Source organism: Brienomyrus brachyistius, chromosome 13, assembly GCF_023856365.1.
Source record: "Brienomyrus brachyistius isolate T26 chromosome 13, BBRACH_0.4, whole genome shotgun sequence".
Taxonomy (NCBI): Eukaryota; Metazoa; Chordata; class Actinopteri; order Osteoglossiformes; family Mormyridae; genus Brienomyrus; species Brienomyrus brachyistius.
In genome coordinates this window covers 17,331,882-17,348,585 of record NC_064545.1, presented here as the reverse complement: position 1 = coordinate 17,348,585, position 16,704 = coordinate 17,331,882, and the positions used below count along the sequence as shown (strand labels likewise).

Genomic DNA, 16,704 nt, shown 5'->3' with positions numbered 1-16,704 from the left:
ACAGCCATGGATTATCAGGCTGTTTAAAAAAAATCAAAAAATGAAAGTCATGTGACAGTCTGACTTCCTATAATTAGTCAGGAATTAAACCTGCGGATACACAATGAGTCAGTCATCTGTCATAACAGGAAAAGTTTACTCAGGCAACCGCAATAAAATTCCAAAATGATAGTTTCCCAAAGGATTAAAAAGTCAGGGTGTGAGCACAAGGTGCTTAGACTCTATACTGTTGCTGTAGTGGCAACCCAGAACTGCAAAAATTCCATTAGAAAATGTTTAAAAAAAGGACTTGACACAGGCCCTAGAATCTTTGGGGGGGGGCTGCATATCAGCACACACACTTTGACAGTCTTTGCTTTAAAAAGAAAAAAAGGCTTTCATTACGCAAGAAAAATTTGGTAAAAAAAAGCCCCAATAGTCAACTGAACATTAAAATAAATTATACAAAATTATATTTTCATTATATATATTATGAAAGGGATATACATTCATCTTATACATGACTTCTGTAACAATCAGTTAAATGATCCTTTAAAACCATAAGCACATTTTTTGGTCAAGAACTGAATCATTAAATAATGTTAACACTGATAGGTGTCTCCCTGACAGCCAGCAAAGTCGCTGCAAATGCATGAGCACGTCCTTGATCCATATTCCTGGGTGGCACACATGGCAGCATCCCCGTCCCTAAGGAACTTGCGTCGTCAAGGTAACAGACAGGCATTTTCTATTCGAGCTTGTGAAGATCCTGAGCATCAAGGTGGTCTATTGGTATCCATCACCTGAACTGAGTAATTGTTCCAGTTTAAATCTCTGATGAAAGGAAACAAAAAGAAATGAGCGTTGTACGTATGGGCGAATACTGCTGTAAAGCATTTTCCCTAAATGAAATCCTAAGAAAGTGCGTTATATTGGTGAAAAAAAAAAACAGTATCAAGTAGAGGGCAGCATGGGGGCTCAGTGTAGCCACACACACACACACACACACACGTCTTTGTGGGGAAAAAGCCTAATTCCAACAATAATAACTTTAACCCCTACCCAGCCCCAACCATAACCAGAAGATTCTTATAAAATTGAGGTTATGACTGTGGGTAAAAAGTCCTTGCAAGGTAAACAGTAACAAGTGTTTATCACATTCTACAGAAGTCTAGTCCCAGCTATGTATCAATCCAAAAAGGACGCACACACACACACACACACACACCGTGTTCTTCTTGTGTTACCTGGGTAGGAACTCCAGTTTCCTCCCATTGTTTAAAGCACAGAGTCAGATGAATAGGCCTCTTTAACGTGTGTATGACTACATGCATGAATGTGCCCTGTGATAAACTGGCATCCAGTCTAGGCTGTTCCTCAGGCTCAGCTGGATGGCACACCAAGCAGATAAAGATTCATGGAAGATGGATGGATGGATGGCGCACCAAGCAGATAAAGATTCATGGAAGATGGATGGATGGATGGATGGAGCACTGAGCAGATAAAGATTGATGGAATATGGATGGATGCAGACTAGGATTCAGTATTAAGACAGCAGCCTGTGAAAGACCCACCAGAAAGTTTCAGCTCTTGACAGCAGGGATTGCAGCGATGTTTGGCCCGGAAGCTCCTGACCGCATCTTCACCCAGATTAGCTGGTCCGAATATCGTGGCACGGGATCTGTAGAGCACAGGTTATATCCTGATGAGCGCTGCTGTGCCTCAGTGGGCTGCACCACCCGGACCTATCTGTTGTAGCCCGAGTGAGGAGGACAGAGTGAAGTTCTTAGCAGTGAGGAGAAAGCATGAACGATGCATACCCATTCTCGCCACTTGTGACCACAGAAGGGTCAGTTAAAATCTCCCCTACACCTTAAAAAACAAAAGAAAATCAAAACAACATGTCAGTGTAGTCAGGTCACAGTAAACTTGAATGTGTGGACCTGATGGATTTTTGTTGGTACCTTGCAGGTCCAGCACCAGCATCTCTTCCCTGGTGTACTCGTACGACCAGTGGCTGAAGGCCAGCATGGTCTCCTCCAGCAGACTTGAGGGGCTTATCTCGTCACCGTTGTTGTTGTTAAATTTTCTGAATTCTCCCACAATGCACTGCTCCAGGGTGAACCACTGCTCAGCCGAATGGCAGTAGAGAAGAAATACCTCCAGAAAGCTTTGAGCAAAAGACACGGAAGCAGATTGGAGCTGGTGGATCTGAAAATGCCCATCAGGACCATTGTAAGAGCAAGGCACTCAGAGTACTACCTGGGAGAGTAAGGGATGAATTTGGGCTTCAGCTGGTTGAAGGCATGGGCCAGTTTCTGAGCAGCTCTTTGCTGTTGTATTTCCTGGGGTGGAAGCAGGAACAATGACCATGCAGCAAAGAACAAGGAGAACCCAGATGTTAAATGTTATGCCGACACATTCTGGTTTCATTCAGCTGGTCAAAATATTACTGGTGTTAAACCCTCACAAATATACTCAGTGCAGTTCTGGTGATAATATATTGACTGGTTGCGATTGTATCCACCATAAGCAGAATCGCACTACTAACACTATAGTTTTACACCAACCTGAAGGTCATTTAAACAACATTTACTTTGCCTAAGATTTTCACGCTGTATTGTACACTCAGATTTGGCAGGTTTATAAACAAAAAAAAAAAAGGTAACAATCTACATCGTGACACGTGATCTTCACCAAAAACATGCTGTTCCATCCATACCCCGACCTCTACCACGTGGTCCGTGTGTCCATGAGCTGTAGCCCCACATCCCTTACCCTGAGACAGAGGTGCAGCACGGTGTTCTCCGGGTAGACACCTCGCCAAGCGTCCACCACCTCCGGCTGAAATGACTTGACGACATAGAAGTGACCCGGAGAGAGCCCGGGGTCCTCAGACCAGGTGCAGAGTGCTTTGATGGCACGACGAAGGCCACCTCCCATCTCTTCTTTGCTGAGGAACTCGAGCTGAGCAGAGCAGCCCTGCTGAGCCCAGGAGGACATGCTGTGACTCAGGGAGATGGGGGAGCTCTCCTCCAGGTGGTACACGGTGACATGCTCGCCTGTAGGGGGCGCCAGAGAGCAAATGAGCGACCGATATCTGTAACTTGAACTTTCAATGAATGATTGCCATTTAAGCTTCTCTCCTTAGCTTTCCACGACTTGCCTAATTTAGAATTATGCGCTTGCCAGTTTCTGCAGTTGGATATTTGTACTGAAGTAATTCATGCTCCCTTTGCGTAAGAAGCCTCGGTTAGGTTTGAGTTGACAGTGAATAACAGGGTGAGGATGGGGTCTCCATATACTACCTCTAGTAGGCACCGGGGTGAACGGGATGCTCTGTGACAGCCGCACCAGGTTATTACGCTCCACGGCTGGGACAGCGAAAGATACAAAGGGAACATTTTTAGGAAACAGGTTCCTAGACGTACACAGCAGAGCATAAACCATGAATAAAGCAGGCCCCTTCTTGGAGGGACGTAGAAGATTGTTGGAGCTCACCGTTGAACACCCTGAAGTCCATTTGTGGCATTATGTCCCGCTGGCTCTCGACAGCGAGCGGGGACTGAGCAGCGGGAAAGATGCGGTCAGTGGGAGGGCACGGCCTGGGCAAGCTGGAACCACTCTGGGGTCCCGAGTGGGGCAATTGGCCTGTCCAGGGGAGTCCCGAGGAGGACACAGCCCAGGAGGCGGGGCCACTAACCAAGGCACGGGGCTCCGGAGTATCTGCAGCACGGCCCTCGGCTCCGAACGGCAGGTCGGCGCCTTCCGACCCAGGCCCCGGCTGTTTTGGCAAGCTGATGTGGTGCACGAGCTGCTGGTGCAGGCGGCTGGCCTCAGATGCCTCCCGGGCGGCCAGCGTCTTCACCATGTCCACCGTCAGCACGGACAGGTCCTGCAGGTGGCCGATCTGCGAGTCCAGGGCCTGGAGCGTCTGCTTCACGAAGCTCACCCTGCCTGAGAGCTCCTTCAGCTGCGCATACATGCCCTCCACCCTGAGACAGCAGGAAGAAGCTCAGCTCTGCTCTCGGTCACCGACAAGCCTCCTCCAGCTTCTCTGCTTCACCGACTGACTTCTCTTTCTGCAGCATTTCAATCTCAAATTCATTTTGAAATAAAGTCCATTTACGATCATCCCTTGCTTATACAAGAAGTGTCTGCTACTTTTTAATGAGGAAATAATCATGAAAATACCACTTTAGTGTTTTAGATGGAAGGTTCATGGGGCTATCCAGTGTTAGGGTGGACTGTGGACAGTATATTTTGGATAAACTGTAGAGAATTATTTCAGGTCCAGTTTTTTCTTAAAAATATGTTCCATCACTTTAAACATAAAAAGTATAAGAGCATATATGCCTTTGTTGGTCTTGGGGTATGATTTTCGCTCAGGATGTGAGAGACCTCAGGTTCAAATCCCACAGGACCCTTGCTTCGGGGGGCAACGTGTGACTCAGTGGGTTAGGATGTTGTGTCTCTGATCAGATGGCCACTGGTTCAAATCCCGTGGTTGGCAAAGTGATGTCAATATTGAACCCTTGAACAAAGCCCTTAATCCCCCAATTGGAACTGGCTGGCCCTGCGATCTCAAAATAAATGTGCGTCGCTTTCAATAAAAGCGTCTGCTAAATATAATGTATGTAAACATCGCTATTAGTAAAAATATCAGTTATATGAATGATTTAAGGCAGAGCTAATGGCAAGGGCTTTGTGTCAGACCACAATTCTATTATGATTTTCGCTACAGATTTTACTCCCACGTCTGTTGTCCAATTCAAACATACCTGTTGAAGGTCACCCTGATCCGCTCCTCATTGCTGGAGTGAAACCGGTCGTTTTTGTCACGGAAGTACGCTTGCACACACCTCTCCTCGAAGTCATGAAGCTTCCTTTGGTCTTCATCGCTCAAAAACAGCTCTAAGGAGGAAATGAGGGGAGGGGAAGGGAGAGTGGAGGAGAGGAGAGGAGAGGAGGAGAGCGGGGGGGATGGGAGAGGAGGGGAAGGGAGAGGAGAGATGTCAATGTGTCATGACACATGCCCTCCTGACTGCAAATCGCACAGGCAAAGGAGAAACACACTTGCCACAATTTCCACATGTGTAAGCATCCTCTTTGTACTTATAATTATGGCAGTAAAGAATGAAATCGTAGGACGCAAAAGCAAGCAGCCTGTCCCAAGCCGCCTGCACCCCGCAGAGCCCCTGCCCAGAGAGACGACACCTTACTTGGCCCGTGAGCCTGGCTGCCCTTGGTCCTCCGGCGGCAGTAGCAGGACAGCAGGGTGACCAGGTGGCTGAGGGATATGAGTGGCGGGGGCAGCACCGGCCTCTCGTGGTACACCATGATGAAGTGGTAGCGCTGGTACTTCCACACCAGGTTGGACATGGACTCCACGTTCACATAGATGTTGCTGAGGGTGCAAACGCTCATGCTGAGTCACATGACACCTCACAGCTCAGGTTCAGTCAGCTGGTCACAGAGGGTATAATGTGATAGAGCAACTGCTACATGTTATATTCAGCCAGCTGACTGACTGATCTTAAAGAAGTTCTTTAATCACCGAAGTGCTTCCCTTATCTGACTGCTTTGCTGATATGTCCTATAACCTCAGGGTTATTCAGTTGGGTGAGTTAGCAGGGGAGCGTATGCAGTGTACGCCAGTGGGGTATGCACTGGGTCTGTCAACACAGCCAATTGTACAAATGGGCAGTGGTGCGACAGGTCAACTAAATGTTACATGACTGAGTAGCGTGAAACAAATGCAGTTCCTTTCAATTAATAGTAAAAAAAAAGATCCACGATTCAGATGTCGCATAGAAACCCACAGCCCACTGCTATGGGAAGAGGGTCCGACCTACTTGAAGAAAGCGATGAGCAAATTGACCATGATGATGTACTGAACGAAGAGGTAGACGGCCTGCAAAAAGGGCGTCACCCACGACACCGAGTGACACAGCTGGGGCACCACACTGTCGTTGGCACATGCTGAGGAGAAAGGAGGCAGACAGAAAGTCGGACAGCGGCTTGGGTACACGGCACGTCATGATACTTCAACGACTCATCTCACTAGCATACATCAACATGAGAGATTTTTGCCTGGGTGATGCGACAACTCACTGCAAACCCCTCACAAACCACCAGGGGGTGAGTAGCACCAGGCTGGCCAAAATCTATTAACCTTTGGCCTCTAAGGGTGCTAACATCACATGGCTGGTGACCAGTAACTGCCCCAACCTGCAGGGTTGCAGCAAGCCTCCACGGCAAGGTTGAAAGTCTACACGTCAATCACACCTCTGTCTCCTGAGCCTTTTTACCCATGACACAGGCTTTTTGGAAACTGCTGCATTTGAAGTGTGAAGTAGGAAAGGAAACTTCCGGACAGGGTTATTCAGTTGGGTGAGTTAGCAGGGGAGCGTATGCAGTGTACGCCAGTGGGGTATGCACTGGGTAGGGGGTGCGGCGCATCAGACTACACAGCACTGTGGTGAAAGGCGCTCTATACCATCAATTTCATATGCGTACACCTCCCCATATATCATCCAGTAGGGCTGGAAGACCACGTCTCTGAGGATCCTCCATGCCGGCTCCTCACTGGGGGAAAGGATGGCCTTCCGGGGAACGCCAAAGCTTACCAGGACCAGGGCCATGATCACCACTATGTAGAACATGTTGGAGACCTGTGACAAGAGTCTCAGCGTAAACACAACTGCTGAGCAAGCAAGAGTCACAGCCTCCCAGCAATCAAGCAATTAAGGGAATTCCACCAAACATCATACCAATACGTTTGTTTTATCCTTATTAATCTTGCTAGAAATCCTTCAAAGCCAAAAGAGCTGTCAACGTACCTCATTCACCTTTCATTCATTGTAATTATTTGAATCATTTCAATTAACAAAAAGAGAATATGCACTGCATTAGTCACAGTCGCTATGTCCAACCATGACCCAAAACACTATGACCACCCCAATGTGAAGTGAATAATGCTGACTATCTAGTCAAAATAGTCATGTCAAAGTCTGGTATATATTAGACAGTAAGCCAACATCAGTGGTTTGTAGTTTTTCCCCTCCTTGGACCAGCCTCAGTAGGGTCTCACCACGCCTGACCATGAGTGCCCCACAAGCCTTGCCGTTTTGGAGATGCTCTAACCCAGATGATGATCTGGCCCAAAGTTACTTAGATCTTCATCCCTGCCCATATCTTCTTCATTCAACATGTTGATTGTGAGCATCAAATGTCAGCTTACTCTCTAATACATCCCAGACCTTAACATGCACTGTTTTTATGAAATAGTATTTGCTTCAAGCTGGGAAGGTCATAATGTTTTGACTCACTGGTGTACATCTGCATTGATAAAAATGTCTTGAAATCAGGGGTGTCAAACTCCAGTACTGGGGGGCTGGAGCCCTGTGTAGCTTAATGGTTCTTTCCCTGCTCCACCACAAATGATTCAGCTCAAGAGCTGTGTGGTAATTAGCACAATGAGTTGTAAGGAGTTGAATTAGGTGTGTTAAATGAGGGGATCCCCCAAAATGTGCAGGGCTCCGGCCCCCCAGGACAGGAATTTGATACCCCCGTTTTAAAGATTCAATGGATTCAGTCATCAAACCCACAGAAGTGCTACCCACAGTGGCAAATAAAGCAAATACAGGGGGTCTTCGGGTTCCGACATCTCGACATACGACGTTTTGAGTTTACGATACTCACTCACATAAAAATTTAAAAAACTGAGACGATTACGCCATTAGCGTCATGCTTACGGACTTCGTGGGCGAACTAGTTTAGTTGCGTGGGCGGAAGAATACATAGTAAGTGTTCCGTGTGTGAAGAGGAAAGCCATCACGATGGAAGTGAAATTAGACATTGTAAAGAGATCAGAAAAAGGGTGTGTTTCGACTTAAACCAAAATTCGGATCTCGTCACTGTCATAGGAATGTAACTGTGTCGTAACCCGAGGACCCACTATACTTGGGACAATTGCATCTGGTCGATGCAGATCACTTACCATTTTGAAAATCATCATGACATAGGGTCCAGCTTTCTGGTTAACAGCCAGAATGTCCAGGAGCCTCACATACCAAAAAATGATGTTCAGGCAGAACACCAGTTTTCCAGGAGAGTGCTCCACGGTGTCCACCCAATATCGCAATGCGAAGCCGATCAAAAACATGACTATCGCAAAACTGTCCGTCACGTTAAAATAGTCGCTGAACCAGACTTTCACCTTCTGATGTATCTTTCCAGCTTCAGACAAGAGCATCTAAAAAAAAACAAACAGCCATATCAACTAACAACAGTGTTATCTACACGACCGATCAAGGGGATCAGCAATTACCCTTGATTTTCGACTGCTGAAATTCACTTGCTAAGCAGGTAGCTTTGATGGGGGCGTGGACCGTCGGCGTCGTACCGCTCTGACTTTTTCAATTGCCGAGGTGAAGACATAGAGGATGACGACCCACTCCTCTGTCGTGCTCAGGGGGGCAGACTGCACCAGTACCACATAGGAGTACAGCATCAGGAAGGCCAGGTATGCCAGCTGGACAAGACCACAGGAGATGATGAGAAGACTGGGCACAGCAAGGGCACTGCAGCCCATGTCAATTATGGCAAAACCCAAGAGCCAACTTACCGTGTTGAACCAGAACTTGACAATTGGAGCATGGTAAAACTCATAAAACCTCACTGTCAGGGGCAACTTCCTGGGTTCAGTGTAGCTCTCTGGTTCATGCTTTTCAGAAAAGACTCCTTTCTCATCCCCGAAGACGTCCTGGCAAAAAACGAATGACAGGAGCCTTTCAAATTAAGCCATTTACGCCAACCCAAAGTCCACGAATTCAAAAGCTTCCCTGAGAACGGAGAATACAGAAAAACAAGCAGCGACCCTATTGAGCCGAGTCCACTTGAGGCTCTGACCATTTCTATGTGGTCCGAAGGTCTACGGGACTTGTGTTCGCTGTCTTCCATCTGATGGTCGACTGGTGACTGAGGGATGTGGGACATCTCTGCATTGCTCTTGAATTCCAGCAAGAAGATTGCCGGTGGCACCAAAATACTTAGAATGACCTAGAGGAAGGAGACGCGTGGCTCAGTGTGAAAAACCACTAGCTTCCAAAGTTAAATGAAGATGGTTTTTGTAGCTGCAACAATCCACAAGTGGCATCCAGAGCAGTTACACATCACATCGCATCTGTTACCCCTTTAATTCTCCGTGATCTGATTGCCGACCACCCCTGAGATCTAGCATGACAGGGGCATCACCTTGTACCAGGAGTTCTTGCGCATGTTGAGTCGGCCCATCCACATGTCGGAGAGTAGCATCTGCGTGCAGGTGTGGGCCACCAGGGGGCGCAGGCACGAGGTCACAGCCAGCTTTAGGCAGGTGGAGCTACTCCAGTTCTTCAACTCGTAGGTCAGCAGCTTCATGGCCATGGTCTCGTCTTCCCTGAAGGCCTGCTCCAACAGGTCCACCGCCAGCACGCCAAACTCGCTGAAAGAACGGCGTGCGTGACAGTCCGCGGGCTGAGCGGGTGGGGGTGACGTCTTCGGGGAGCTGCAGCGGCACGCGACTCACCTGGAGCACTCCTTGAGCTCATCGGCGGTCTCGTCCACCACGCTGCTGGTCTTTGCCGCCATGGCCATGCTGCGGTACAGCTTGCAGGCCACCAGGGCCTTGGCCATAGCCTCCTCGCCGTGCTGCCAGAAGAAGAGTGACATCTTCCGGCGCTTCATCAGGACCGCCCACACCAACAGCTCGCTAAACGGATAGCGGAAGCGCCCCTTGTCACTGTCGCCATCCGCCATGGCGGCCCCAACCCGCCCCTTCCTCTCGGGCCACTCGGCGGACACATCCGGCTCCTTGGAGAAGCAGAAGGAAATAATCCACAAGGGAGGCAGCAACCCATCCAGCCGCGGGTACGAGTTACCACGTTCTGCCACATCTTCCCGTCTGCCAGTAGGGGGAGTACCTTGGGTTTGTAGGGCTGAGCGATTTTGACGAAGTGATTGTGCCTAGAGCGCTGCTTCCTTTCAGCCTGAACACAGAAGGACTCCTGGTTGTTCTTCCGCTGCGCTCGACCTCTGCGAGTATTTTGCCGGGATTGCTGAAAGAACGCAGAGGAAAAAAGAAAAAAAAAAAAAAAAACATAAGATGACTGGAAAGGAGCTCTGCCGGTACGGCTCGCCTCAGCGCGGAATGGCGGGAGTGTTGCCCCACCCGTCCGTTTCCTTGGAGATCATGGTACATCATTCTGAACCACTTCCTGGTGTACTGGCACCTGTACGTGCCCCCCATGAGCCGCTCGATGACGAGACCCACGTCGATCAGCGTTATTTTGTAGTTGGCTGGCAGGCGGCGCTGTAGAGGTGGGGGAGACAGTCACATGTCAGCTTTACTCGCATCACACACATCAAAGGACAGTTCGGGGGGGGGGTGTGTCAAGGGTCCGGCACGTACCTTTTTAGCATCCCTCACCAGCTGCAGGAGGGTGCTGCTGGATGGAACCTGCTTCTGTAAGGGTACAAAATGCCATGAGTGACCTGGGAAGGGCTGGGAGTGAGAGCTGCGGGGACCGGGGGGTCTTCCCACCGTGTTGTAGAGCTCCTCCAGGCGGGCGATAGTCAGGAAGCGGTGCATGCTGACGCCATTCTCCACCAGCAGCTTCACAAACTCCACGCGGTCCATGGCCAGGGCGTCCAGCAGGGCCTGCTCCAGGGAGCTCACCTGCAGCCCAGAACGTCAGTCATCTTCTGCTTTCCGCCACTGCTTTGGGAGCAGTCTTGCCTCACTATATATCACAGCAGCTTAAACACTGATCCAAGCTCAGCCACGTAAAGCTCTACCCAGAATCACACCGAGGGTTCCGGTACACCTGGTCCATTTATATCATCTCCGTACGCTGTTTCACATCGCCATACTTGTTCTACTACAACATCAGCCCTGCCGATTCTTGTGAATTATCTCTATTTTCCACTACAACCAGTCACAAGGTCACAAACCAGCAGCCGTTGCCCATAACCGAACACGTGGTTCTTGGCGATGTCGACCCGGTTCCAGGCCAGTGCGAGGGCCAGCTGGTCGAAGGGAGACGCATCAGTGCCTGGAGGATGGCAGGAAGACGCCATGTGAATGGTCTGCGGTGCCTTGCCGTGAAGAGCGTGAGGAGAGAGTGGGCGAGCGGGCGAGCGGCCTCACCTTTGAGCCATGCCCTCAGTATGGCGACATCGATGTCCTGATTGTCCTCCGAATCCACAGAGAACACGGTAATCTGTCAGATCCACGAGGGAACAGTCAGATCCAGAAGGGGCAGGGCAATCAGCACATCAGGGCTCCACGTTCTCACGTCCCCCGAGACTTGAGACGGCCAGCTCACCACCTCCTTGTGCTTCATGCACTCCATCAGCACCTGGAAGAGCTGCACTGCGTCACTGCGCGTGAGGCTGAAGGTCTTCCTAATGGTGGCGATCACTTCGCTTTCGACACCATCAGGGAGAGATCTGAGGGCCAAAAGGACGTCTCTGTCACGACTGACACTCATTTTCATTTGCTTCTCTCCCTCCCAGCCCCCCCCCCCCCCCCCCCAAAAAAAATTTACCCTGACAGATTCCCAGTATATCCTACTTTCCTGCCAATATCAGTCTATCCCAGGAGCACTACATTCCAGTGTGTCCCAGAAGGAATGTACCCTGCTATAAACATTGTCGAGCCCTATGCCGTTCTATGTCCCAGTGTTTCCCAGTATGTCCCAGTGTTTCCCAGCTTGTCCCAGTACATTCCAGTGCCTCACAATGGCAGCAGATCTCACCCGCCCTCCTCTGTCTGCTTGTGGATGTGGGCCAGGATGTCGGCGGCTCGGCCGGTGCCCTCACACACCACCACAGGCACAGGGGGGCTCTCCTGCACGTAGTCCAGCACCGTCTGGATCTCTCTGGGCCCTCCCTCCAGGATCAGCACCACCACCGGCACCCCCTGCCCAATTCCTAGTGAAGGACACAAGTTTTAATAGAAACATATCACACAAGATCTGGTAGTAGCAGTGCACCGATACCAGAATTCTGACTAGACTCGTGACAGCGAGACCGATAACTGGAGGGGTTTACCGGTACTTTTAATACCAATCCAGTTTAAATATCAGCCGGCAAAGACTCACACGTCGGACCGACGCAGATTTTTTACGAATATCGGCCAATACCGATATGTTAACCAAGACACAATGCATCCAAGTCTTGTAGGAGTACAGAATTGCTGAAAAGGCCTCCAATCACAGCCAACACACACCTGTTCCATCTGCCCCTAAAGATCACCATTACAGCCACCCATTCAGCAGTAACGACCCTTTCCGGGCAAACGCTGTGGCTCTTAACGCGAATTTCAAAAAAGCCATCTAGAAGGTTGGAGGTCAAGACGGAATCCAGCGATCCCTGGCCTCGTATGGACTGCTGCTTTTCACTTATGCTTTGTTATGCATTCTGAACTAACCCTATGAAGACCATAATAACAGTGATAGTAAGGAAGACCTCTGTGAAGCCGACACGATTCCTTCCTTGGGTTCCACTGGGCCCAGACTCCCAGGCTTACTGGTGTGGATCCTCTGTAGGCTGATGTGCCGCTCCAGATCCCTGCGCAGCTGGACCTCGGCGCCGACCCGGCTCACGGTGCCGTCGTCCACCAGCAAGAAGTGCGAGTGCAGGCTGTTTAGCACGTCCAACTTGCTCAGGGGAGCCAGCAGTGTCTGGTAGGGAGCCACCACCTGGAGAACAACCCAGCACGCTTTAGCCTTCCGGAAATGAACAGGAATTCACCCCTGGCGTGGCCCCTGAAATATTTTAGACACCGATGCTGAGTCACAGTCGTTTGGTCCTCACATCTCTTCCAATGAGGTCCTCCCGGTTTTCGATGACCCCCCATGGCGCGATGCCAATGGTGCACAGTTTCCATGACGACTTGGAGGAGTACTCTTTCAAGGCATCACCAACATGTTTCGCAGCACCTAATATTGCAAAAATAAAAACAAGTTTCTAAAATTTCTAAAATGTGAAAAGAAATGTTGAGCAAAGCAGAATCCTAGTACTATGAAGAGAGAGCCATTCCTGTCATCGTGATTATCAGCCTGGGCGGATGTGAACTCGCACTTATTCCGCTTTACATAGGATAACATGTGTAACTCACTTCAAGACGGCATTTCTGACAAAGAAATAATAATAATAATAATAATAATAATGATACAAATACCAAAATACCTGCCATAGAAGTACTGCTAATAGCCACAATTGTAATCCACATACGTTTGCTTTTACAATGCTAATCGACTTTCAAACGGGCCGTCATGTAGCCCGAGGTCTGACAGACTACGGTAGAGCCCTGAGCCAGTTCGACGGCCATCCTTGCCTGTGTTCAGGCCTCCGGTGAGGATCCAGGCCCCGGTGGAGGCCGCAGCTCGAACCAGGCCCTTGCCCACCACTTGCTTGATGCGGGGATGCAGGCCAAAGTTGCGTGCTCCACCCTGGACAGAGATGACCATCTTCGGAAGCTCCATCTGCCATTCTCTGAGCAAGAGCTGAAACACCAACTCGGGTTTGGAGTCGTGAGACAGGCGTACGAACTGCCAGGGAAGAAAAAAAGAGCACATTCACACTTGCGGTAACCTAGCGCAGCATGGCGAGGATAGCTCGCGACACCGAGTCAGCAGTGCAGGTGGCTACCTTGGCTCTGTAGGTGTGAGAGGCCCCCTGGAAATTGAGCACGCCGTACGCGTCGGTTGGCCGCTCCACGGTGTCCCTGCACACCGACCACTCCTGCTGCATGTCCCTCTCCTCATCCAGGCTCCCGCCGCACGGCCTGGCGTCCGAGCCCACATGCTGTCGGGCCGGCCGGCCACAGTGGCACCTGCAGCACAGCATGGGGGTCAGAACTGAACTTTACAATGAAAAAAAACAAAGACTGAAATATAGTCTTTGAAAAAAACACTCTACTATTGCACACAAAAAAAACACACACACAGCACAGACTCACCGTAACAGCTGCTGGCAAATCTGACATCCTGGCAGACACCTGAAAAGAGAAACTGCAGCTCAGTCATGTGTACACATGTGTACATCCATTCTCCACAACCATTTACCAATGCAGGGGTGCAATGATCTCTGGAAGCATGAGCCACAAGGCAGGACACACACACACACATGAGAAGTCAGTCTGTCAATAATACTGTCTAATACTGGCATTGTCTTCTAACAAACACCACTGATTTTATACTTATTAAATAATCCAATAAAAGAACCTTTCCAACACCATTGGGGATGTGTATAAACATCCTGAAGGAATCTATGTTCAGAAACGGTGGCCGTTCCCTTGATAGAATCCATCAAATTCAAGATGTGTAAGATCCCTTAATTTCCCGCCAGCATCAGTCACAACTGAAACCACCCCTGGTCTCACACCTGGCTGTCTCTGTTCATTTCAGACATATTCATGGTCTATTGGGCAGTATTCGGGAATTTCAGGCACATCATTTCCGGATGGCTGAGGAGGTTATGTCATTCGACGGCCGCGAGTGGCCAAAGCCCTACCTGTGAGGCTCCTTGGAGACAGGCACGAAGCGCACACACTCCCGCTTTGTGAAAGTGCTTTCTATCCAGGAATTCAAGGACTGCAACAAAATGGGAGACGATTCAACCTCATTGCAACAGAAACCACAGTTGGTAAACAAACTCTGTGCCATTGTAGGTCATTTAAGTCACCTTCATCATGGGGAAAAGTTCAGAAGCTGTGCTGTGAGCTAGCGAAGACAGAACATGCCAGGACTCAGCCTCAGACTGCCAGGAATGCGCAGGAATGCGGAGACCTCACGGAGAAATGTTACCTGAGGCACATTTGAGCACCCCTGGCGGATACATCTGAGGTGTCCCCACACCCGAACATACATACATCTACCCCAGTGCTGCGGTGCTGTGACAGCTAGGATAAGAATTACTGAGGATGGGTGTGGCTCTAAGACAACGTCGTATTAAACCAGATCAAAGCATATGTTGGCGCCATGAACTATTTTTCCTTTGCCGCACGATCATAAATAAATTAATAAACAAGCGCGTGTATGTTCACGCGGAAACTGCTAAATCAGCAAGTTCTATTAGCTCGTGAATTCGTCTATGTATTTTCAAAAGAGGGAAAAGTGTATTATTGTTGCTTTCATTGGCCGTGAAAATGATAACGATTACAAAACGTCCCTTCTGACATGGTGAAGTTCCGATTTGGCCCTCCACCGATAATGCAGTCCTGCATTTAACTGTACTGACACCTACAAAGAGATTTAATGTTTAGTGTCCACCACACCCCCACGCACTAAAAATGCAAGAGAAAACACAAATAAAAAATATGAAAACTATAGGTTGATACCTGACAAGAACTTACTTAAAGTTTAATTTTATGCTGCAAACTGACCAATACATTCCTTATTAATACATAAAAGATTGCACTATAGGATTATTTAATATGTAGCCTATAAGTTATTACATTGTTTAAAGGATCTGTCTGAGGAAACAGACTGGGAAACATCGAAATTTACCGCTGGAAAATCGACTTCAATGGACCTGAGCCAACTAATTACCAACTAGGTACATTTAACTTATATGTCTTTCTAGACAATCAAGTAATTTTTAAATATATTAACTGATAATTTAATGTCTAACGTATGTCTTCGTAACTGAAGATCCATGATCAAATCTGAAAGTCATACAATGAACTGCATTTCACCGTCCTTAAGACTTCAGCCCACGAAAGCAGCTACGCGGGCGGCGTCTCTTGCACCAGCGGCGTGTTCAGGTCGGTCCCGGGGCAGATCGCCGGCCAGACCCTTACCATTCTCTCGGCATAGGAGTCGAAGATGCGGAGCCGCCTTGTGGCTTTCAGCCATGTGTGAAGGGGAGAGCCAGGGCGACAAAGCGAAGCAGAGCCTTTGACGCGTAAGCGGCAGCCCGCTTCCGAACGCTGCTGTTTTGGGAGTGAGACTGTGCCGTAAGTCACATGAGCGGGGCGGGGAGGCAGATAAAGGGACCCCGCTGCCCCGCGTTATTGCGGAGGTCTCCGGCACTTCACCCAGCTGTGCATTCAAATTAGGCCAAATAGCGAGTAATTCAGGGGGAGAACACGCCTTTCCCAAGTTATGTGTGTATTAATAAAACAAATGTAATTGAACACCGGGCGCAATTACGGGAAGAATAAACGCCGGAGTAGCAATATAATGAGAAGTTACAGTTAAAAATAGATCCCTGTTTAATCCGTTACTATATTATAGGATAGGCCACATACAAAACACACCATGTCTGTAGGACTACTGCACATTTTTTATAATCTTACTCAGTTGTATGTGTACCTAAATACAAGGTACTCGTTACAATGCAGCTAAGTAAACATGGGCGACTGCATATACTCCCCCCCCAATACCCTGGTAAGCATTGCGTATTTAGCCTAATTTGTAGAGGCGCCAGACTCTGACCCGCCTCCAAATCTAGAATAAAAAAAACTTACGGTAGCGCGCCGGACGTGCTGACGTGTCACAGCACAAGAGCGTGTACAGTCCTGGCCAAAAGTTTTGAGAATGACACAAATATTTGTTTTCACAAAGTTTACTGCATCAGTGTTTGTAGATTTTTTTTGTCGGATGTTTCTATGGTATACTGAAGTACGATTACAAGCATTTCCTAAGTGTCAGAGGCTTTTATTGACAATCCCAC

General features: G+C 48.8%; 1 protein-coding gene across 5 annotated transcripts; it reads right to left on the bottom strand.

Moving 5' to 3' along the window:
• Positions 1-117: 117 nt before the first annotated feature.
• LOC125706020 (transient receptor potential cation channel subfamily M member 7-like) lies at positions 118-16,345 on the bottom strand. Of its 5 annotated transcripts, XM_048972450.1 has the most exons (34): positions 15,830-16,342; positions 14,542-14,621; positions 13,988-14,026; positions 13,678-13,861; positions 13,364-13,577; positions 12,841-12,965; positions 12,554-12,725; positions 11,781-11,955; positions 11,349-11,472; positions 11,171-11,243; positions 10,975-11,075; positions 10,565-10,699; positions 10,433-10,486; positions 10,193-10,333; positions 9,945-10,079; positions 9,551-9,834; positions 9,238-9,466; positions 8,893-9,042; positions 8,609-8,746; positions 8,387-8,515; positions 7,982-8,236; positions 6,479-6,653; positions 5,835-5,961; positions 5,202-5,386; positions 4,761-4,893; positions 3,683-3,974; positions 3,481-3,544; positions 3,288-3,353; positions 2,758-3,041; positions 2,242-2,324; positions 1,944-2,149; positions 1,800-1,851; positions 1,554-1,660; positions 118-813 (listed from the first exon to the last, which is right to left on the bottom strand). In XM_048972450.1, the coding sequence occupies exons 1-34, from the start codon at positions 15,830-15,832 to the stop codon at positions 806-808; spliced, it is 4,722 nt and encodes a 1,573-aa protein (XP_048828407.1). In that variant the 5' UTR covers positions 15,833-16,342; the 3' UTR covers positions 118-805. The 5 variants fall into 5 exon arrangements, with proteins under 5 accessions (XP_048828407.1, XP_048828406.1, XP_048828409.1 ...); XM_048972449.1 differs by having other exon boundaries at positions 3,481-3,974; positions 15,830-16,341; XM_048972452.1 differs by lacking the exons at positions 118-813; positions 1,554-1,660; positions 1,800-1,851; positions 1,944-2,149; positions 2,242-2,324 and having other exon boundaries at positions 2,916-3,041; positions 3,146-3,353; positions 15,830-16,345.
• Positions 16,346-16,704: the final 359 nt, after the last annotated feature.

What these genes read in the sequence shown, in the direction of transcription:
- LOC125706020 (XM_048972449.1), bottom strand. An exon ending in GTCTCCAAGGAGCCTCACAG is followed by an intron (nt 14,027 to 14,541) that starts GTAGGGCTTTGG and finishes TTCTCTTTTCAG; the next exon opens with GTGTCTGCCAGGATGTCAGA. An exon ending in TTGCTCATCGCTTTCTTCAA is followed by an intron (nt 5,387 to 5,834) that starts GTAGGTCGGACC and finishes TTGCACCCTCAG; the next exon opens with CAACATCTATGTGAACGTGG.